Genomic DNA, 23,067 nt, shown 5'->3' with positions numbered 1-23,067 from the left:
AAGGCTTCCCTGAGTTCTCTCCTTTGAACTCTTAGAGCTCTTATTATCTTTACAGCTCACATGGATTGTAACCATTCACAATTTTTTTTTTTTTTTTTTGAGACAGTCTTGTTCTGTCACCCAGGCTGCAGTGCAGTGGCGCAATCTTGGCTCACTACAACCTCTGCCTCCTGGGTTCAAGCAATTATCCTGCCTCAGCCTCCTTAGTAGCTGGGATTACAAGCGCCCACCACCACACCAGGCTAATCTGTATTTTTAGTAGAAATGGGGTTTCACCATGTTGGCCAGCCTGGTCTCAAATACCCGACCTCAGGTGATCCACCTGCCTCGGCCTTCCAAAGTGCTGGGATGACAGGTGTCAGCCATGGTGCCCAGCCTTTTTTTTTTTTTTCCTTTTTTCTTTTTTCTTGAGATGGAGTCTCGCTCCATCACCCAGGCTGGAGTGCAGTGGCGCAATCTCCACTCACTGCAACCTCTGCCTCTCAGGTTCAAGTGATTCTCCTGCCTCAGCCTCACAAGTAGCTGGGTACTACAGGCACACACCACCATGCCCAGCTAATTTTTGTAATTTTAGTAGAGACAGGGTCTCAACATGTTGGCCAGGCTGGTCTCGAATTCCTGACCTCAAGTAATCCACCCGCCTCAGCCTCCCAAAGTGCTGGGATTACAGGTGTGAGCCACCATGCCCAGCCACAATCTTCCATTTTTAATAATTGTTTATGTCTTCTTTCCAATTTGGCTCCCAACTTTTTTTTTTTTTTTGAGACAGTCTCATTCTGTCACCCAGGCTGGACTGCAGTGGCGCGAACACAGCTCACTGCAGCCTCAACCTCCTGGGCTCGATCAACCCTCCAGAGTAGCTGGAACTACAGGCTTAAGCCACAATGCCTGGTTGCAAACATCTTGATAGTGCTGAGTACATATCTGCTATTAATCGACTGGCCTCAGAAGCAAATCACAGTACAAAAGAAATGATAAACCAAAGTAACTGCTTTAATGTTAAAAATATTTATTTTTTTTTCCTAAAAGATCACACAAAAGTTGGGAAGAGAAGGATGTCAACTAGACTACATCAAAATCTGGGCAGAGGGAGGACAAAGAGCTGCCTAAAGAAACTGGTAGCTGGAGCAAACTGCAGAGATCAAGATGGCCCTAGTCAACGGAACCAGCAGCCCAGGTCAGCCACATTCAGGAGCACCACCGAGGCACGGCAAGGAAAGCAAAGTTGCTGGCCCCAATCATTCCTCCTTTTCAAAGGGCAGGAGAGGCAGAAGCTCACTCTTTAGACATGTTCTTGATGGTCTTGTGCTCTTTCATGGCCTTCTCCCAATCACTGCCATTGAATTCCTCAGTGACCATACTCCGCACAGTGCCCTCATCCAGGCAGTGGGGGGCGATTCCTAGGAGAAAGTGGCACAGACAAAGAGGGATCCTCAGTATGAGTGAGACCAGATGGTGTACTGGCTCCTGGATAAGCTCCCACCTGCAGGCATCATCATGCTACACATTAGGGATTCCAAAGGATATGCCACAGCTTATGGCTTCAGCGATGAGACCCACAGGCTGCCAGCTGGCTCGGAAAGCACTGGCTCTAGCCTACCGCTTCAGCCCTCTGGCTCACTTTCCTCAGCTGCCAGATGGGAATCACACTCCCTGAACCAGGGATGGCCAAGGCTAGACATCATTCAATACCAAGCTGACAGTACAACATGCAGAAAGGCACAGCCCAGAGCAATCTCTGACTGGCGGCCTAAAGAATTCACAGGCCTTTCCTGTATTTAGATAGATAACTTTCTTTCCTTTTTTTTGAGACAGAGTTTAGCTCTTGTTGCCCAGACTGGAGTACAATGGTGTGATCTTGGCTCTTGGCAACCTCTGCCTCCCGGATTCAAGTGATTCTCCTGCCTCAGTCTCCCAAGTAGCTGGGATTACAGGTGTGCACTACCAAAGCCTGGCTAATTTTGTATTTTTAGTAGAGACAGGGTTTCTCCATGTTGGTCAGGCTGGTCTCGAACTCCTGACCTCAGGTAAGCCACCACGCCTGGCCTTAGAGAGATAACTTTCTAAGAATTAAATGTCTTCCCATTTGTACAAGATTTCATACTTTTCAAAACTCTTTCCTGTTCTGCGAGGTAGACAGGAATGAGTCTCCATGTGACAGATGAGGAACAGAGCCCCTAAAGCAATGGGGGTGCGGTAAGGAAGACACCATGCACCCCTCTACAAAAGACACTGACATAAAGCAAAAGACACTGACAGTCACAGCTGCTCTCGCAGCTCTGGAGGCTGCACTGACACAGAGAACAAGAGTCCTCAGGAACATCTTCCACCTCTGCTTTCCCCTTCAATTCACACTACAATTGGTGTGATTCTCAACAACTGTCAGACCCAAGTAGGCCCTGAAGCGGGGCTTGGAGGGTCCCCTGCTTGTTTATTTTTTAAAAAGAACAGAGATAGGGTCTTGCTATGTTTCCCAGGCTGGTCTCAAACTCCTGAGCTCAAGAAATCCTCCCACTTTGACCTCCCAAAGTGCTGGGATACAGGTGTGAGCCACCGCAGCCAGCCAGTCCTGCCTAATTTTTGAACAACCAAAAAGCTTTCAAATGGCATTATCAATGCTCCCCAATCTTGCCTCCTTCACTCCCTTAACCCCTGTCATTATTAAACCTGCCTCCCCTGGCCCCACAAGCCCATCTCCCCACCCCTCTACTCCCTACCCTTCAACACGATCCCCAGCAACACCAGCTCTGGCAGCACCAGTGAATGAGAATCACAACCTGGATGGGCTCCGAGTCCAACTTCACCACATTCAGATATGGGATTCAGACAAGTTTCACCAGAGCCTGACTCACATTCTATCACGTGGAAAGCGCTCTGCTGAGGAGCCCTGTTCCTCTAAGATACACATGTGACAGGGTCTAGTCAGTGTCCCCCTGTCCAACCAAGACTTTAAGTGAGAGCACCACGGGCCTCTCTGTGTTCCCGAGCTTGCAGTCCATCCCCATTACTCACCGAAGCCTCCAGGGTTTGAGCGTGGAGTATAGAAGCTCTGAACGCCACATCTCTTACAGAAGGTGTGCTGGGCTTTGTGAGTATTGAATGTGTAAGTCGTTATGTGCTCAGCTCCCTAGGTGAAAACAGACAAACAGGTGTTCTTTTTTACAAAGAGCTTTGTTTATTTATTTATTTATTTATTTTTCGAGACAGAGTCTCCCACTGTCTCTCAGGCTGGAGTGCAGTGGCACGATCTTGGCTCACTGCAACCTCCGCCTGCCCAGGTTCAAGAGATTTTCCTGCCTCAGCCTCCCAAGTAGCTGGGATTACAAACGCGTGCCCCCAAGCCCGGCTAATTTTTTGTATTTTTAGTACAGACAGGGTTTCGCCATGTTGGCCAGGCTGGTCTCGAACTCCTGACCTCGTGATTCATCTGCCTCGGCCTCCCAAAGTGCTGGGATTACAGGTGTGAGCCACCGTGCCCGGCCACAAAGAGATTTTTTTTGTCACTTAAAAAATACATCTTTGGCCAGTCATGATGGCTTATGCCTGTAATCCCAACACTTTGAGAGACCGAGGCAGGCAGATTGCTTGAGCCCAGAAGTTCAAGACTAACCTGGGCAACATGGCAAAACCCTGTTTCTACAAAAAAAACTCCAAAAATTAGCCAGGTGAAGTGGCACACACCTGTAGTCCCAGCTACTTGGGTGGCTGAGGTAGGAGCATCAGTTGAGCCTGGGGAGGTGGAGGCTGCGGTGAGCTGAGATTGCACCATTAAAAAATATATATTGAAAAAAATTTAATGGGGGGAGGTCTTTTGTAGGGCTCTTTGTATTAAGAGGCCACTTCCTATCTCCTGTAAGAGACTGGGACCTTCTTGAGGACAGAGACCCATCTACACTATACAGAGTCATGTCAGTCTGGAGCGTGACAGCTTACAGCTTCCCTTAGGTCAGCTGCACACAGAATTCAGCCTTAAGCCTTCCCTCATACATCACATCAGGGAGGAAGAGAGCTTGCTTCCCAGGGCCTATATGGAGAAAGAGTTCACCCAAGGGTCTGGCTCTCCATGTCCCCAAACAGAACGGCTCAAGGTCTTAAGAAAACTGATGGCTGTGCTTAATTTATCCACAAAGGACAAACCAGGAAAAAAATATTTGCCAGACATCATAGATAGGCTAATTTCCTTAATGGATAATACAAATGGGAGACTGGACAAAGGACATGAATGACCAGTTCAGATAGAAAGAAAAATAAATCACTCTTTAGCCTATGAAATGCTCACCCAAATGAACTTCGGTGAGATGTATTTCACTGTCAGGTGGGCAAAATCAAAGCTGTTAACATGGTATTGACAAGTATGTAGAGAAATATGTGCTCTCATACATCAGTCACAGGAATAGGAATTGGTACAATTCACCAACATCTACCAAAATTTTAAAGCGTACATACGCTTTAGCACATAATTCCATTTCTTGAAATTTATCTTACAAATATATTACAAATGTCTCAATGACATAGGTATATAGATACTATAGCACCGTTTAGAAAGGCTAAAGATTGAAAAAATTGAAAATGTCCATCAATAGAGGACCCGTTAGGCATTATGGACACTCATAAAATGGAATATTCTCCGACTTTTGAGAAGAATGAGACAGCGCTACAAATACTAACATGGAACAATTGCCAAGGTTACAAAGTTAAGCAAGGTATAGGCCAGGCACAGTGGCTCATGCCTGTAATCCCAGCACTTTGGTAGGCCAAGGTGGGCAGGTCACTTGAGGTCAGGAGTTCAAGACTAGCCTGGCCAACATGGCGAAAACTTGACTCTACTAAAAATATAAAAATTAGCCAGATGTGGTGGCGGGCACCTGTAGTCCCAGCTACTCAGGAGGCTGAGGCAGAAGAATCACTTGAGCCTGGGAGGCGGAGGTTACAGTGAGCCGAGATCACACCACTGCACTCCAGCCTAGGCGACAGAGTGAGACTGTCTCAAAAAAAAAGTTAAGCAAGGTATAAAACAATGTATGTGGTATACTACCATTTCTTTTTTCTTTTCTTTTTTTTTTTTAAGGCTATATACTGGTATGTGTGTTGTTTTTTTGTTTTTGTTTTGTTTTGTTTTTTGAGACAAGGTCTCACTGTTACCCAGGCTGAAGTGCAGTGGTATGATCACGGCTTATTGCAGCCTTGACCTCCCAGGTTCAAGTGATTCTCCCACCTCAGCCTCCTGAGCAGCTGGGACTATAGGCATGCAACACCACGCCTAGCTGATTTTTTTATTTTCTGTAGACATGGGGGTCTCACTGTGTTGCCCAGGCTGGTGTTGAACTCCTGGGCTCAAGTGATCAGCCCACCTTGGCCTTCCAAAGTGCTAGGACTACAGGCATGAGCCACCCTGCCTGGCCTGTATGTGCTTTTATATGCATGTGTATCTTTGAAAAGGGATCCAAGAAACAATGGCCTACCTTTAGGGAGAGAAATCAGACAGCTGAAGGGGAGGGGGTAGAGGTTTCTTATCATTGTTAACCCTCTTTACGCTTCCCCAGCCACTAACATACCATCCAGAATTGTGCTTCCTATAGAAATAGCTCCCTGAGGAGCCTTGCTCACTCCATAGCCACCGCAGCACAGAAAAGCAGCAAAGGACTGCCAGGTGGTCCCAAGCCATCCAGCATTATCTGGATGGAATTAAAGCGCTCTCTTTTTTTTTTTCACTGCTCCTTGTAGAGCAGGGTATAGAAGTGTGCCCAGAATAGCCAGATAACTTATTTCTAAGAGAATTGATCCTGAAGAAAAAATTTCTAAATTGTCAAAAATTTATACCAAGGAGGTTCACCACAGTGTTGCTGATAATCAGAAAAAAACTGGACTCAACCTAGAAGTGCAATGATGCAGAGACAGTGATGGGATAAGTAGACTAGGAAATCGGCTGTGGGGAAGAAGGCGACTGGGGCATGGGGACAGTAGGGAAAGACTTTTCACTGTGTGTATATACATTTTCTTCTACCTTTCCAATTTTGTACCAAGTACAAAAAATTCCCCAAAATAATAAAATTAAAGTTAAAAATATGTATATAAGCTTTTCATTGGGAAATGAGATAAGCAGATTATCAACAAAAAGAATGGTAAAATTCTATTTAATAAACATAAGACGATAGGTTTGGATGTAGTCTCAGATGTATTTTCTCAGAGTAGAAAATAATACACAAGGACAGACACCAAAATATTAACAGTGGTTACCTTTAGTTGATAGGATTTAGGTGATTTTATTGTTATTTGATTCTCTGAATTTGAAAATGTTTCCACAATACCAAATAGGCCTCCAAAAAACAAAGGTAAAAAATAACACAACCTTTTATTTTTTATTTTCATTTTTTTTGAGATGGAGTTTCGCTCATCAACCAGGCTGGAGTGCAATGGCGCGATCTTGGCTCACTGCAACCTCCGCCTCCCAGGTTCAAGTGATTCTCCTGTCGTGGCCCCCCAAGTAGCTGGGATTACAGGCATGCGCCACTATGCTCAGCTAATTTTTGTATTTTTAGTAAAGATAGGGTTTCACCATGTTGGCCAGGCTGGTCCTCAACTCCTGACTTCAGATGATCCACCCATCTCGGCCTCCCAAAGTGCTGGGATTACAAGCGTGAGCCACTGCGCCCAGCCCACCTTTTAAATGTCAGTCTGAAACCAAAGCCCGTGAGAGGCCCTGCTAAGCTCCAGGCCCCTCCCATGCTACAGAGGGCATGCTGAGGGTTCGCTGGGGAGTGTTGTAAATCTCACCAATGGGTTCTGCACTCCTTGACCCTGCTCTTAAGCACTGACCTTCAGGAGCTTGAAGCGAGAAGCTGGAACAATGAAGTGTCTATTCTGCTTCTTCTTGCAAATGCTGCAGCTACAGAAAGAGAGCAAATTCCAGATTGTGAACAGCCACCTGCGTCCTCTGTGCCTGAGCAGCCCAGCCTGATACGTTTTCAGAGCCAGCCGACCCCACAGATAAGGCTCTTTTCAGTACCATCCAGGGCCAAGGAGCTGGGGCAAAGGCCTGGATATCCAGGGCCTCTGGTTTGCAAGTACAGCAGAGCCCAGGGGGGCTCTGCAATGCTCAGAACACAGGACCAACAGACACGTCTGTACTGCCCACCCCCCAGTTCTTTATAGTGAAGGAGAAGCGCTGGACTTCAGAGACACTTAGAAAACAAATTTCAGACACTTCTACAACCTGATGTCTCTGAGACATCCACATCAAAAATGGACAAGGATGTTTAGGTTGCCCTCTTTCTTCATCACCATGTCACAAGAAGTCCAGCTCCAAGTAAAACATGTCCCCAGAATTACCATCTCTGGAATTAAACTGAAGTCCCCTCTTTTCAGGCCACCTTTGAAAAAGTTCTAATTTAGTATAGAATCCTCTCACAAGTTATTCCACAGTGCTTCTTTTCCAATCTGGACTCTATTGTTAGTAGCCTGGTCAGTTCTCCATTTGAGTAATTCCATCGTATGTGCTTATTATTCATATATAATTCCGGTACCTAGGGGCAAAAAGGACTGGATGCTGTTAAATAATTAGCTGCATGCCAACTTTGGGTCCCAAAGCCAGAGCCTGTCGTCCCTGCTCCATCATAATGCCGGGGAAGGTGGTACAAATCAGGCCCTCCACAGCCAGCAGCACCATCTGCCTCAACCAAAGAGCAGAGCGAGAGTGTAGGGCCTGGGGAGCCTCTAGGTGTACACATCCTTCACTAAAGCACCCTCCAATTCTCCCCAACTCCAGACTCCTACGAAGATTCTGCCCAAGGCTTTCCACTCAGTACCCAGCCAGGCACACCTGCAGCTATCCGCCCCCGGCTCCTCAGCAGTGTCAGTCTGAGGGTGACGCTGCCACAAGTCACAAGCCCTGAGGACCCTGCTCTGTGTCACCTGGGCCATGCTGTTGAAGCTCTGTGGTGAGCCACACAAAAGGAGAAAGAATAGAACAATGAACCTTTCTGTCCCCATCACCTGACTTCAGCAGTTACCAGCCCATGGCCAACGTTTCCTCTGTACCCCAACTCCCCAGATTATTTTGAAATACTGCATTTTAACTCTGAAATTCTTTTAAGTCAATTTAGGGGGAAAAAAAATACTCACTTGCAGTCAAATATATGCAAGTCTGCTGAGGCCCAAACTTCAAAACGAACTGCTCCACAGTGGCAGCCTCCTGTGTGCTTCACCAGGCCCTGGTATTCACTAAATGAAACAAAAATCAGAAAGATAAGAATTTCTGAATAGCTACCTCCTGCTCTCTTTCTTTTCGTTGTTGAATGAAAGACGTAAGATTAGACAAAAGTCTTTTCTACATGACAACCAAATGCACTTCTGCTTTTAAGGAGATACTGTCAATTTTCTAAGTCAAGAATGGTTTCAGCACCTTCTTTATCTATGAGCTCTCTTTTCTCCAATTTCTTAAATTGTATTAAGTTGCAAAACAGAACATTCCAAACATTTCGAAAATGTGAGGGATCCTAACCCACTACCAAACATTTTTATTTATATGTCAAATACAAAATTTTTTTTTTTTTTTTTTTGGAGATGGAGTCTCACTCTATTGCCCAGGCTAGAGTGCAATGGTGCAATCTTGGCTCACTGCAACCTCTGCTGCCTGGGTTCAAGCAATTCTCCTGCCTCAGCCTCCCAAGTAGCTGGGATTACAAATGCCTGCCACCACACCCTGCTAATTTTTGTATTTTTAGTAGAGATAAGGTTTCACCATCTTGGCCAAGCTGGTCTTGAACTCCTGACCTCGTGATCCACCCATCTTGGACTCCCAAAGTGCTGGAATTATAGGCATGAGCCACCCCTCCCAGCCTCAAATACTAAAAATTTTTATGAGCTGGGCACGAAGGAGAGAACAGTAAACAAGACACAGCAGACATGATTGCTGCCCTTACCGACATTAACAAATTACTCAAATAATAATTAATTATGATTGTGATAAAGGAGGTACAGGCTGCTATGAAAATTAAGACTGGGTACTCAATCAAGTCTAGAGGTTCCAAAGAGCCTTTTGAGAAAGTTAATAAAGGCTCATATTTTTACTCTATTTCTTTCCACTATTCTTCACATACATGCGTTTTATATAGTTGTAATATACATTACATACAGATTTTTTTTTTTTTTTTTTTTTGAGACAGAGTTTCATTCTTGTTGCCCAGGCTGGAGTGCAGTGGCACAATCTCTGCTCACTGCAACCTCTGCCTCCAGTGTTCAAACAATTCTCCTGCCTCAGCCTCCCGAGTAGCTGGGATTACAGGCGTGCTCCACCACACCTGGCTAATTTTGTATTTTTAATAGAGACGGGGTTTCTCCATTTGGTCAGGCTGGTCTCAAACTCCCCACCTCAGGTGATCCACCCGCCTTGGCCTCCCAAAGTGCTAGGATTACAGGCGTGAGCCACCTCACCTGGCCTATATGCCATTTTAATCCTTTTAAAGCTTATACATAAGCCAAACTCAGAAATGAACATTAAGATCTGATAAACGTCATAAAATCCCTTTCCAAAAGGACTGAACACTCTTACCCGATATACAAATGAGAAAACATTTCACAGTACAGTCTCCGGCAATAATCATAGGAAAAATAGCTCACTGCAGTTTTAATTTGCATGATTAAGACTGATCATTTTTTCATGTTTCTTTACAAGTTTATGTATTTTAATTTTGGGGGCATACATAATGCTTATTGTAAAAAATCCAAACTTTACAGTATCTGAGAGTGCTCAAAGTGAAAGCCTCCTGTAATCTTTACACCCAGAGGGATCTACAGGTAATTATTTGCTATATATTCTCCCAAACTTTTTTCTATACAATATTGTAACGAAAATGGTACAGTTATACACATTTTTTGAATATAATTTAGTGGACTTTATAAGTACAAAGTCATGGCAATCTAGTGGGAGAAAAACATCTCTTTTCTGTCACTATTTTAAACCTTTTTCTTGACCATTTATCAGTTTGTCTTAAAGTAAAAATTTACCTCAAATTTGAGTTTTACATTCCTTTTTTTTTCTTTTTCTATATGCCTTGAAGTCACCATGAGTTTTACATTCCTAAGGATCTTCATATTCCTTCTGCCCAGAGGCAGCGGTTACCCCATAGGTGCTCAAAAAATGTTTGATGGATGAACGTTTTTTAAAAATTTAGTGTGCAGTCCAAGATGAAAAACCAAAAAGTGAAGCACAGACAAAACCAAATATGTATGAAGCACACAGAAAACCAAATATATATCTTCTGTCGGGGACGACCCATCCTAACTAAGAGAATTTCTTCTGCAAGCAGCTCAAAGGAACATGTTCAAGAAAAGAAGTAATTCTCAGGTTATGCAACTGCTAGGTTATTCTTGTCGGTCTTTCCCCCTAGTGTTTTGATTGTTCTTTTTAATTCGTAAAATTAACACTGAAATACATTATCAGGCCGTTAAAATATCTCTCCGTAGCACAACTTTTCCCCGAGGCAGGAATCCAGATCACATTTGGAGAAAAGAAGGCAGCCCTTTAACAGCCCAGTTAACAGCTCTTTTCTAACTTGCGGACACTCGGGATGCTCATTGGGCCATCTAAAAGACTGCGGAGCAGCCAGGACGACGAGCGGCCGGGAGCATTAGCTGGCGGAGCACATAAAAGCCTCCTTGCGCAGGCATCCCCGCCGCCGCCGCCGCCGGAGCATCTCTTTGCGCGCGCTTCTCTCCCGGATCAATAACCCCCGCCCCCTGCTCCCTCCCTGGCAGTGCCTGGAACAATGACGGGATTTCGCTTCCCAGTTAGTCCAAAACTACTCATGCTTCCTTCAGCGATTCTACCTTTCCCTTACACCCACCCTCAAAAACACGTGTGCAAACATAAAAAAACGGGATTCAGGTAAGAGAAAGCCGTGGGATATATCTTCTTTTCATTAGGAAAGGCCCCCACACCCTTTGCGCGCCAGCAAGAGACAACGTCCCCGAGCACGATGCTTGTGGCCGGGAAAGACCCTTTGTGTCCCAAGACGGCCGCGCGCGCCCTCAAGCTCCGGACGAAGCCCCCTTTCAATTCCCGGACCACAGAGCCCTAGAAGCACCGCCCCGCCGCCCTTAGAATTAGCGAACAACCCCAGTGCTAACGGGGGAGCCGCGTCGGCTCCGTAACGTGGAAGGATCAGAGCTGAAAGGCGCCCAAGGCCTGCGCGCGGGCTGCGAGCCCGACTCCTGCCGAGGGGTCCGCGTGGCACCGGCTCCCGCGCGTCCCGGCCCGCCGCACTCACAAGGTGTCCAGCAGGAGCTTGGCGGCGCCCTCAGAGGTGAGCTTCTGCCGCTTCTGGAACGTCTCCCAGCGCTCCCGCTGCTCGCCCAGATCCAGGTTGGACGCCGAGGACGTCGGGGTCGCGGGAGTCGGCGGCGGCGGCGGTGGCGGGAGCAACGCCAGCTCCGGCGGCGGCGGCGGCTCCCCCGGGCCCTCCTCCTGGGCCCGCGGCGACGAGCGCCTCAGCCGCGGCTTCTCCGACGGCGGCTTCGCCGCCGCCTGGCTCTTGCTCTCGGCCTGGCTCGCGGAGCGCCGTGTGCGGATGGCGCTGGGGGCCGAGGCAGCGGCCGCGGGGGCCCCGGAGGCCGCGGAGGCCCCGGAGGCCCCGGAGGCCCCAGACCGCTTCTGCCCGCGCAGCTTGGCGGCCGCAGAGCTCCTCGATCGCCGCATGGCTCCCGCAGCCTGGCCGCGCAGGCCTCGCAGCGCGGCGCGCCCCCGCCGGCCCGCGCGCGCCCCCGCCGCCCGCCAGTCTTCAGGCCCAGGGGGCGCTGCGCCCGGCTCCCCCGCTCCGCCCGCCGCGTCCCGCAGCCAGGCGCCTGCCCGCAGGAGGGAGACCCGGCCCGCCCGGCCGCTGGGACGCACCTGCCTGTTCAGTCCCGCAGGCCCAGAGGGGCTGCGCCCGGCCTACGCTCGCGATACCCAGAATCCACTCGCACCTGCGAAGGCGCCCCTGCCTTGTGTGAATCCAGCGGGCTCTTCGTACCTTCCTGACCTGGAGGGGCTTGGGTCGGGCCTGAATTCGCAGGCTCATCCGAGCGGGCAGCCTAGGGTAACTTCGTCTGCAAAAACGAGTCAATTTGTGTAAACGGCCTGCCACCTGCTACCTCCTGGTTAACAGCGGCCAAAACCATAGTTCTTCACCTTCGTCTTTTCTGTCACATTATAGAACAGTGTCATGAGGATACCAATAGTCAACAGATTTGGGGTTTCATTTTAATTAAATGAATGACCCGCGCATCGAATTTCATTAGTATGATTTTGATGAATGCAGCACCAAAGTTTAAAGACAAAAGGCACAAGAATCGTTGATGGAACCCAGATGGTCCCCAAACCTATTAGTTGCTCTATTTTAATCATATCTGCAAAGAACTCGCGTTTTTTTTTTTTTTTTGGACTCATTTTTATTTTTCTACGTCTTTAATTTCTTCTTCTTTCTTCTTCTTTTTTTTTTTTTCAGACGGAGTTTCGCTCTTGTTGCCCAGGCTGGAGTGCAATGGCCTAGGCTCACCTCAACCTCCGCCTCCCAGGTTCAAGCGATTCTCCTGCCTCAGCCTCCCGAGTAGCTGGGATTACAGGCATTCGCCACCACACCCGGCTAATTTTGTATTTTTAGTAGAGACGGTGTTTCACCATGTTGGTCAGGCTGTTTCCGAACTCCCGACCTCAGGTGATTCATCCTCCTCGGCCTCCCAAAGTGCTGGGATTACAGGCGTGAGCCACAGTGCACGGCCAATTTTTGTATTTTTAGTAGAGACGGGTTCACCATGTTAGCCAGGCTGGTCTTGATCTCCTGACCTCAGGTGATCTGCCCGCCTCGGCCACCCAAAGTGCTGGGATTACTAAATAACCACGCCCAGCCTATCTTTCTTTTTTTTTGGGAGTCTCGCTCTGTCGCCAGGCTGGAGTGTAGTGGCACGATCTCGGCTCACTGCAACCTCCGCCTCCCGGTTCCAGCGATTCTCCTGACTCAGTCTATCTTTCTTCTTTATTCTGATTTTCTTCGTGGTATTTTTAGTTTAATAGTTTATTGAATTAAAGGCGTAGTTTAACTGTCTTCCTTCCGCCCCCGCCCCATACAGGATCTAACATACTAGAGTGCAGTGGCGATCTCGGCTCAGTGTAGCCAAGAACTCCTGGCCTCAAGCGATCATCCCGCCTGGGCCTCTGGAGTAGCTGGGACAACAGACTGCGGGCGCACCACGCCCCGCTAATTGTTGCTATTGTTTTGTAGATACCGAGTTTCCCTATGTTGCCCAGGCTGGTCTCTATCTAACTCCTGGCCTCAAGCGATCCTCCTACCTAGTCCTTCCCAAGTGTTGGGATTACAGGCGTGAGCCACCGAGCCCCACCTTGCCGTTTTGTTGTTGTTGTTGGAATTATGGTTTACACACAACGTGCAAATATCTTAAATGTACAGCTTATGTGACCACCACCACTTCAGATACAGAACATTTTCAATACAGCAGAGTTTCTCTCAGGCAAAAGAAAACAAGAGGCGATCACTGTTCTTTTACCACCATAGGTTGGTTTTGCTTATTCTTGAACATCATTTTAAAACGGCATGTAGGCCGGGTGCATTGACTCATGCCTAATGCCAGCACTATTGGGAGGCCGAAGCGGGCAAATCGCTTGAGCCCAGGAGTTTTTTAAAACCAACCTTGGCCAACATGGTGAAACCCGTCTCTGCAAACAAACAAACACAAAATAGTCGGGGCTGGGCGGTGGCTCATGCCTGTAATTCCAGCACTTTGGGCCGAGGCGGGTGGATCACTTGAGGTCAGGCGTTCAAGACCAGCCTAGCCAACGTAGTGAAAACCCGTCTCTACTGAAAAAAATATAATTAGCCGGGCATGGTGGCACCTGCTGGTAGTCCCAGCTACTCCGGAGGCTGAGGCATGAGAATTGCTCCAATCCGGGAGGTGGAGGTTGCACCGAGCTGAGACCGCGCCACTGTACTCTAGCCTGGGCAACAAGAACGAAACTCTGTCAAAAAAAAAAAAAAAAAAAAAAGCCAGGCATGGTAGCTTGTGCCTGGGGTCCCAGCTACTCAGGAGGCTGAGGTGAGAGAATCGCTTGAGCCCCGAAGGTCAAGGCTACAGTGAGTGGAGCTCACACCATTGCAGTCAAGCCTCAGCAACAAAGAGACCTTGTCTCAAAAACTTAAAAAATTTAAAAAAATAAAAACAGCATTATTGCTTCTCGACCTTTTGGCTAAGACCAAGTGTAAAAGCAGCATGTACTCTGTTACACCTGACATCTTTCACTCAACATGTTTTTGGGAATCATCCATGTTATGTATATTGATTTTTTATTGCTCTGAAATATTTGATTTGTGAATATATTAAAATTTATTCTGTTAATGGATATTTGGGTTGTTTCCAAATTGTGGCAATTATGAATAAAGCTCCTATTTACATGGACATTTGTGTACAAGGTTTTTGTGGATTAACATTTCTCTTTAGTACATACATTGGAGTGGACTTTCTGGGTCACAGGTTAGCACTGTTGTTGTTTTTTGGTGTGGTTTTTGTTTTTGAGACGAGGTCTTCCCCGTCACCCAGGCTGGAGTGCAGTAACATGATCGGGCGCACTGCAACTTCCACCTCCCAGTCTCAAGCAATTCTTCCACCTCAACCTCCTGTAGCTGGGAACACAGGTGCCCGCCACCACACACCGCACAAACCACCAACATTCCAGTGAGGTTAGGGGGTTGCAACAATATCATAGCGGCCTATTCAAATAGCCAAAAACTGGAAACACCCTAAATGTTCTTCAACCATAGATTAAATAAAATGTAGGCCAGGCAAGGTGGCTCACACCTGTAATCCCAGCACTTTGGGAAGCTGAGGCAGATGGATCACTTAAGGTCAGGAGTTCAAGACCAACCTGGCCAACATGTCGAAACCCTGTCTCTACTAAAAATACAAAAATTAGCCGGGTGTGGTGGCAGACGCCTATAATCCCAGCTACTTGGGAGGCTGAGGCACGAGAATCACTTGAACCCGGGAGGCGGAGGTTGCAGTGAGCCAAGATTGTGCCACTGCACTCCAGCCTGAGTGACAGAGTAAGACTCTGTCTCAAAAAAAAAAAAAAAAAAAAAAAGTATAATCATTTAATGGAATACTACAGCACAATGCAAATGAGTGAACCACAGATATGTACAACAACATGGATTAATCTCACAGACATATTGAGTAAAATAAGTCATACACAAGAGTACATATTGTGTAAATACATTTAAATGAAGTTCAAAATCAACCAAAACTATTTCACAGTGATGATATAAGACGAGTGGTGGCTGGGTGCGGTGGCTCATGCCTGTAATCCCAGTACTTTGGGAAGCCAAAGCAGGTGGGTCACTTGAGGCCAGGAGTTCCAGACCAGTCTGGGCAACAGAGCGAGGCTGCATCTCTACAAAAAATACAAAAATTAGGTGGATGTCATGGCACACACCTGTAGTCCCAGCGACTCAGGAGGCTGAGGCGAGAAGAATGGCTGAGCCCAGGAGGTAGAAGCTGCAGTGAACTGTGATTGCACCACCATACTCTATCCTGGGTGACAGAGTGAGACCTTGTCTCAAAAAAGAAAACCAAACCAAACCAAACCAAAAAAAAAAACTGGGTGTGGGGAGTGGTTATTCTTGAGGAGAACTAACTGGGAAAGAGAACAAAGGACTCTTCTAAAATGCTGGATATGGCCAGGCACAATGGCTCACGCCTGTAATCCCAACACTTTGGGAGGCGGAGGTGGGCGTATTACCTGAGGTCAGGAGTTTGAAACCAGCCTGGCCAGCATGGCAAAACCCTGTCTCTACTAGAAATACAAAAACTAGCTGGGCGTGCTGACAGGCACCTGCAACCTCAGCTACTCGGGAGGTTGAGACACGAGAATCTCTTGAACCTGGGAGATGGCGGTTGTAGTGAGCCGGAGGTTGCAACATTGCACTCCAGCCTGGGCAACAGAGCAAGACTCCGTCTCAAAGAAAAACAAGATGCTGGATGTGTTCTCCACATTATCTTGATCAGGGTGGTAGTTATGGAGGTATGTAAAACATATAAAAACACTTCAGTGTATATAAGACTTAGCTCAATTTAAAAATGAAGAACGTCTCTGGGCATGGTGGCTCACACCTGTAATCCCAGCACTTTGGGAGGCCAAGGTGGCAGATCACCTGAGGTCAAGAGTTCGAGACCAGCCTTGACCAACATGGAGAAACCCCATCTCTAATAAAAATACAAAATTAGCTGGGCATGGTAGCTCATGCCTTTGATCCCAGCTACTCAGGAGGCTGTGGCAGGAGAATTGCTTGAACTCAGGAGGCGGAGGTTGCGGTGAGCTGAGATCGCGCCATTGCACTACAGCCTGGGTAACAAGAGTGAAACTCTGTTTCAAAAAAAAAAAAAAAATCCATAAGTTAGGCTTTTATTTTAAAGACATTATACCATTAAGTAGGCTTGAGGTGAAGAAAACAATTGAATAGTTATTGCAAACCCAAAACTCAAGAAGGCAATTAAAAAGGCATGTGCTGGCCGGGTGCCTATAATCCCAGCACTTTGGGAGGCCTATGAGGGCAGATCATTGAGGTCAGGAGTTCGAGACCAGCCTGGCCAACATGGTGAAACCCCATCTCTACTAAAATTACAAAAATTAGCCTGGCGTGATGGCAGGTACCTGTAATCCCAACTACTCAGGAAGCTGAGCGAGGAGAATTGCTTGAACCCAGAAAGTGGAGGTTGCAGTGAGATTGCACTCCAGCCTGGAACAAAACTCTGTCTCAAAAAAAAAAAAGGCCGGGCGCAGTGGCTCACGCCTGTAATTCCAGCACGTTGGGAGACTGAGATGGGTGGATTACTTGAGGTCAAGAGTTCGAGACCACCCTGGCCAACAGGATGAAACCCCATCTCTACTAAAAACATACAAAAAATTAGTCGGGCATGGTGGTGCGCACCTGTAGTCCCAGCTACTCGGGAGACTGAGGCAGGAGAATAGCTTGAACATAGGCAGAGGTTGCAGTGAGCCAAGATCGTGCCACTGCACTCCAGTCTGGGCGACAGAGCGAGACTCCGTCTCAAAACAAACAAACAAGGCATGTGCCCGGAACAGTCTGACTCTGGGAATGAAATTGAGTTGATTTAATCATGGCATTGGAAAATCAAGGAGTAACTAGAATAAGATGAAAATTATTCATTAGGCTCTCAGAAGACTAGAAGTGAAAAACTGAAAATTAAAGGAATGAGGTTAAGGCTATCAAATTGGAGGAAGTGAGAGATTTTCATAGAAATATGATTGATAGGCTGGGCGTGGTGGCTCATGCCTGTAATCCCAGCACTTTGGGAGGCCGAGGCATGTGGATCATGAGGTCAGGAGTTCAAGACCAGCCTGGCCAAGTTGGTAAAACCCCGTCTCTACTAAAAATACAAAAATTAGCCAAGTGTGGTGGCAGTCACCTGTAATCCCAGCTACTTGGGACATTGAGGCAGGAGAATCACTTGAACCCCGGGGGGCGGAGGTTGCAGTGAGCTGAGATGGCACCACTGCACTCCAGCCTGGGCGACAGAGTGAGACTCCGTCAAAAACAAAACAAAACAAAACAAAAAGACAGAAATATGATTGACATAGCATATCACATCAGGCTTTTCTGTAGAAATTAACAGCCAATTCTATACTTTATGTGGATATGCACATGACTTAGACGGGCCAAAACAATCTTGAAGAAGAACAAATTTGGAGGACTTGATGTATCTGATTTCAGAACTAAGGAAATAAGCTAAGTAGTTTAAACAAAGTGGAACTGGTCTAAGGATAGGTAAGTAGATCACTGGAACAGAATGGAGGGTTGAGACATTGATCTACATGTAATGGATCACTTAATTTTTTTTTTTTTTTTTTTTGACAGAGTTTTGCTCTTGTTCCCCAGGCTGGAGTGCAATGGCGCGATCTCGGCTCACAGCAAGCTTTGCCTCCCGGATTCAAGCTATTCTCCTGCCTCAGCCTCCTGAGTAGCTGGGATTACAGGCATGTGCCACCACGCCCACCTAATTTTGTATTTTCAGTAGAGACGAGATTTCTCCATGTTAATCAGGCTGGTCTCGAACTCCCAACCTCAGGTGATCTGCCTGCCTTGGCCTCCCAAAGCGCTGGGATGACAGGCATGAGCCACCGCGCCTGGCGATCACTTGATTTTTGTTTTTGTATTTGTTTTTGTTTTTTGAGACGGTGTCTCACTCTGTCGCCCAGGCTGGAGTGCAGTGGCATAATCTTGGCTCACTGCAACCTTTGCCTCCTGGGTTCAAGCTATTCTCCTGCCTCAGCCTCTGAGTAGCTGGAATTACAGGCACCCGACACCATGCCTGGTTAATTTTTGTTTTTAGTAGAGACAGGGTTTCTCCATGTTGCCCAGGCTGGTCTTGAACTCCTGGCCTCAAGTGATACGCCCGCCTCGGCCTCCCAAAGTGCTGGGATTACAGACATGAGCTGCTATGCCCAGCCAACACTTTTAAATGAAAATAATTAATAGGTGAACTTTTTAAAAACTCAATCTATTTATCTTTTTTTTTTTTTTTTGAGATGGAGTTTCGCTCTTGTTGCCCAAGCTGGAGTACAATGGCATGATCTCGACTCACTGCAACCTCTGCCTCCTGGTTTCAAGCAATTCTCCTGCCTCAGCCTCCTGAGTAGCTGGGATTAATGGCACATGCCACCACGCCTGGCTAATTTTTGTATTTTTAGTAGAGACAGCCTTTCACCATGTTATTCAGGCTGGTCTCGAACTCCTGACTTTGTGATCCAACCACCTCAGCCTCTCAAAATGCTGGGATTACAGGTGTGAGCCACCATGCCCAGCCCTTATCTTTTTCTTTATATTGACTTGGAAAAGTTTTCTTCATTCCCTTTTTGCCTTCCTGTTAATTTGGAAATTCTATCGTTTGTCTTTATAATGGTGGTGGTTTCCCTTCTTATATCTAGTAGTTATGATAAAACCTGTGTTCCTCTAGTAATGTTGCCAAATTGATCAACAAATATGTTTCCCAAAATATTTTATCCACTCACTCCCTAACCCTTCACCTAGAGGAAAATTTTGGAAATTGAAATTTTTAGTTCTTCACTTTCCCACTGACCCCATGCCCAGCCTCTCTGAAGTATACTTTCTTCTGAAGACTCCTTCATGAGCATGTACATTTGGTATTTCTTATTTGGTATCATAACCGTAAGGCCAGCTCCAAGAATTGCTGATGACTTTGTTGTTCTTTTGTGTCCACAGAGCTAAGAACTGAGCCCAGCACTCAAAATATTTGTTGAATGAATAAACTATCCATTTAGATATAACTATATTTATTACAGGATCAATTGTTCACAACAAGCATTGTGCTCACCATCTACCATACTGAGGTTTCTTTTTTATTTTACTTTATTTATTTTTTTGAGATGGTGTCTCGCTGTGTCACCCAGGCTGGAGTGCAATGGCATGATCTTGGCTCACTGCAAACTCCGCCTCCCAGGTTCAAGCAATTCTCCTGCCTCAGCATCTTGAGTCATGGGAATAGAGGGGTAGGCCATTATACCCAGCTAATTTTTGTATTTTTAGTAGGTACGTAGTTTCATTCACCAGGTTGGCCAGGCTCAGCTCGAACTCCTGACCTCAAGTGTTCCACCCGCCTCAGCCTTCCAAAGTGCTGGGTTTACAGGTGTGAGCCACTGCACTCAGCCTGAGGTCTTTTTAAAAATATGATTAACAATTGATTAGAGAATTTTTTTTTTTTTTTTTTTTTTTTGAGACTGTTTCACTCTTGTCGCCCAGTCCGGAGTGTAGTGGCCCGATCTCGGCTCACTGCTACCTCTACCTCCTAGGTTTAAGTGATTCTCCTGCCTCAACCTCCCAAGTAGCTGGGCTTATAAGCAGCCACCACCATGCCTGGCTAATTTTTGTATTTTTAGTAGAGACAGAGTTTTGCCGTGTTGGCCAGGCTGGTCTTGAACTCCTGACCTCATGATCTGCCCGCCTCGGCATCCCAAAATGCTTGGATTACAGGCGTGAGCCACTGCACGCCTAGAGAACTTTTCAGTATTTTCCTCAGCTAGGGTGCATGGGTGATACTGAGTACATAGGTGCTTAACTTATCTTCTTTTGCCCCAAAAGATGAATGACATTTTGTCTGGGGACAGATTTTTTTTTTTTTTTTTGAGACATGGTCTCACTGTCACCCAGACCATTGTTCAGCAATTTGATCATGGCTCGTTGCAGCCTTGAATTCCTTGGCTCAAGGGATCCTCCCACCTCAGCCACCCCTATAGCTGGGACCATCGTGCTCAGCTATTTTTTCATTTTATTTATTTTTATAGAGACAGGGATCTTGCTATTTTGCTCAGGCTGGTCTCAAACTCTTGGGCTAGAGTGATTCTCCTGCCTCAGCCTCCCAAAGCGCTGGGATTACAGGTTTGAGCCTTTTTTTTTTTTTTTTTTTTTTTTTTCCCGACACAGTCTCGCTCTTGCAGTGGCACGATCTCGGCTCACTGCAACCTCCGCCAGCTTGGTTCAAGCGAGTCTCATGCCTCAGCCTCTCAAGTAGCTGGGACCATAGGCATGCGCCACCATGTCTGGCTAATTTTTATATTTTTTTCTAGAGACGGGGTTTCACCATGTTGGCCAGGCTGGTCTCGAACTCCTGGACTCAAGCAGTCCGCCCACCTCAGCCTCCCAAAGTACTGGGATTACAGGCATGAGTCACCGTGCAGGCTGGAAATGAGAATTCTTTTTTTTTTTTTTTAAGACGGACTCTCACTCTGTTACCCAGGCTGGAGTGCAGTGGTGTGATCTTGGCTCGCCACAATCTCTGCCTCCTGGGTTCAAGCGATTCTCCTTTCTCAGTCGCCCCAGTAGCTGGGACTACAGGCATGTGCCGCCACGCCTGGCTAATTCTTGTATTTTTAGTAGAGATGGGGTTTCACTATGTCGGCCAGACTGGTATCGAACTCCTGACCTTATGATCTGCTCACCTCAGCCTCCCAAAGGGCTGGGGATTACAGGTGTGAGCCACCATGCCTGGCCAGAAATGAGAATTCTAATGCTAGTTTGGTTTTCCTTTTTTATAAAACAGCCTCTTTCTTCAGTGTGAAAACTTGTGTACCTCTCTCTTTTCCCATGGAATTTAGGACTTTTGCCAGGATGTGTGTATAGGTATATACATATTTTTATTACCCCTGTCTAGATGGCCTGATAAAGAAGAAAGATAAATCAAAACTACATTTATACATTATAAATGAAGAAGAAAATTTAACTAGAGAAACAGAATAAACTCAAAACGCTTATCACAGGATCTTATATGCTTTCTTGGGTCCTTTGGAAAATATTTTCATCATCTCTGTTATACCCTCTTAGTAGCATACATGAGTTTGGGTAGGTTTTGATAAGACTTACGAAATCATAACGTCTATTTTTATTTTTATTTTCTGAAACAGGGTCTAACTCTGTCACCCAGGCTAGAGTGCAGTGGCGTGATCATAGCTCACTGCGGCCTTGAACTCCTTGGCTCAAGGCATCCTCCCACCTCAGCCATAAAGTAGAATAGAGATTGCCAGGGGCTGAGGGAGGAGGGAGTGGGGAGTTACTGGGGTTTTTTTTGGTGTTTTTGTTTTTGTTTTTGTTTTTTTTTGTTTTGAAACGGAGTTTCCCTCTTGTCGCCCAGGCTGGAGTGCAATGGCGCGATCTCAGCTCACTGTAACCTTCGCCTCCCGGGTTCAAGCAATTCTCCTGCCTCAGCCTCCCAAGTAGCTGGGATTACAGGCATGAGCCACCACACCAGGCTAATTTTGTATTTTTAGTAGAGATGGGGTTTCGCCGTGTTTGTCAGGCTGGTCTGGAGCTCCCGACCTCAGGTGATCCGCCCACTTTGGCCTCCCAAAGTGCTGGGATTACAGGCGTGAGCCAATGCGCCCGGTCCGAGTTTTTCTTAATGAGTTTCTGTTTGGGGTGATGAAAAAGTTCTGGAAATAGTAGTGATGCTGCGCGCTGTGAATATATTTACTGCTACTGAACTGTGCACTTATATAGTTAAAATTTTATGTTATACAGTATATATTTTACCACACACAAAAAGAATTCTTCCTGGACTTTAAAGCACAAGCAGAATGAATAAAGAAAAGAATGCCTCATCATTTGCACATTGTGGATGCACAATACGGCAGTAGAGTCCCAATATCAATGCCCATTCATGAAAATCAAAAGTGGTTGTTTTTGTACCTAGAGTAGTCAAATTAGTAGACAAAAAGTAGGATGGTGGTTACTAGGGGCTAGGGGTACGGGGATTAGGGAGTTTTTGTTGTTGTTTTTGGGTTTTTTTGAGACAGAGTCTTGCTCTGTAGGCCAGGCTGGAGTGCAGTGGCCCAATCTCAGCTCACTGCAACCTCTGCCTCCCAGATTCAAATGATTCTCATGCCTCCGGCTCCTGAGTAGCTGGGATTTCAGGTGCCTGCCACCACACCCAGCTAGTTTTTTTGTTTTTAGTGGAGACTGGGTTTTGCCATGTTGGTCAAACTCATCTTGACTTCCTGACCTTAGGTGATCCCCCCGCCTCGACCTTCCAAAGTGCTGAGATTACAGACGTGAGCCCACTGGACCCCGCCGGGAGTTCTTTAATGGGTATAGTTAGGGAGGAAGAAAAAATTCTGGAGAGGGATGGTGGTGATGGGTGCACAACAGTATGAACACACCTAATGCCACTGGACTGTACACTTAAAAAGAGTTAAAATGGTAACTTTCGTGTTGTTCTTTTTCTTTTCTTTTCTTTCTTTTTTTTTTTTTTTGAGAGAAGGAGTCTTGCTCTGTCACCCAGGCTGGGGTGCAATGGTGCAATCTCAGGTTCAAGCAATTCCCCTGTCTCAGATTCGAAAGTAGCTGAAACTACAGGTGTGCATCACCACACCCAGTTAAGTTTTGTATTTTTTAGTAGAGACAGGGTTTCACTATATGTTGGCCAGGCTGGTCTCGAACTCCTGACCTCAGGTGATCTGCCTGCCTCAGCCTCCCAAAGTTTTGGGATTACAGG

The 23,067-nt window shown here is 46.5% G+C and overlaps 1 protein-coding gene across 1 annotated transcript; it reads right to left on the bottom strand.

Annotated features, from left to right (window-relative positions):
• Positions 1–992: 992 nt before the first annotated feature.
• Positions 993–11,749, bottom strand: CENPV (centromere protein V). Its single transcript, XM_008010472.3, has 5 exons — positions 11,268–11,749; positions 8,122–8,220; positions 6,817–6,886; positions 3,013–3,127; positions 993–1,400 (listed from the first exon to the last, which is right to left on the bottom strand). The coding sequence occupies exons 1-5, from the start codon at positions 11,693–11,695 to the stop codon at positions 1,276–1,278; spliced, it is 837 nt and encodes a 278-aa protein (XP_008008663.1). The 5' UTR covers positions 11,696–11,749; the 3' UTR covers positions 993–1,275.
• Between the last annotated feature and the right edge of the window lie 11,318 nt (positions 11,750–23,067).

Source organism: Chlorocebus sabaeus, chromosome 16 (genome assembly GCF_047675955.1).
Source record: "Chlorocebus sabaeus isolate Y175 chromosome 16, mChlSab1.0.hap1, whole genome shotgun sequence".
NCBI classification, from domain to species: Eukaryota; Metazoa; Chordata; class Mammalia; order Primates; family Cercopithecidae; genus Chlorocebus; species Chlorocebus sabaeus.
This window is presented reverse-complemented; position numbering and strand designations above follow the sequence as displayed.

Coding starts and splice junctions, on each gene's coding strand:
- CENPV (XM_008010472.3), bottom strand. CDS start 11,695: ATGCGGCGATCGAGGAGCTCTGCGGCCGCCAAGCTGCGCGGGCAGAAG. Junction 8,221..11,267: donor AAGCTCCTGCTGGACACCTT/GTGAGTGCGGCG, acceptor TGTTTCATTTAG/TGAATACCAGGGCCTGGTGA. Junction 6,887..8,121: donor TTGCATATATTTGACTGCAA/GTGAGTATTTTT, acceptor CTCTTTCTGTAG/CTGCAGCATTTGCAAGAAGA.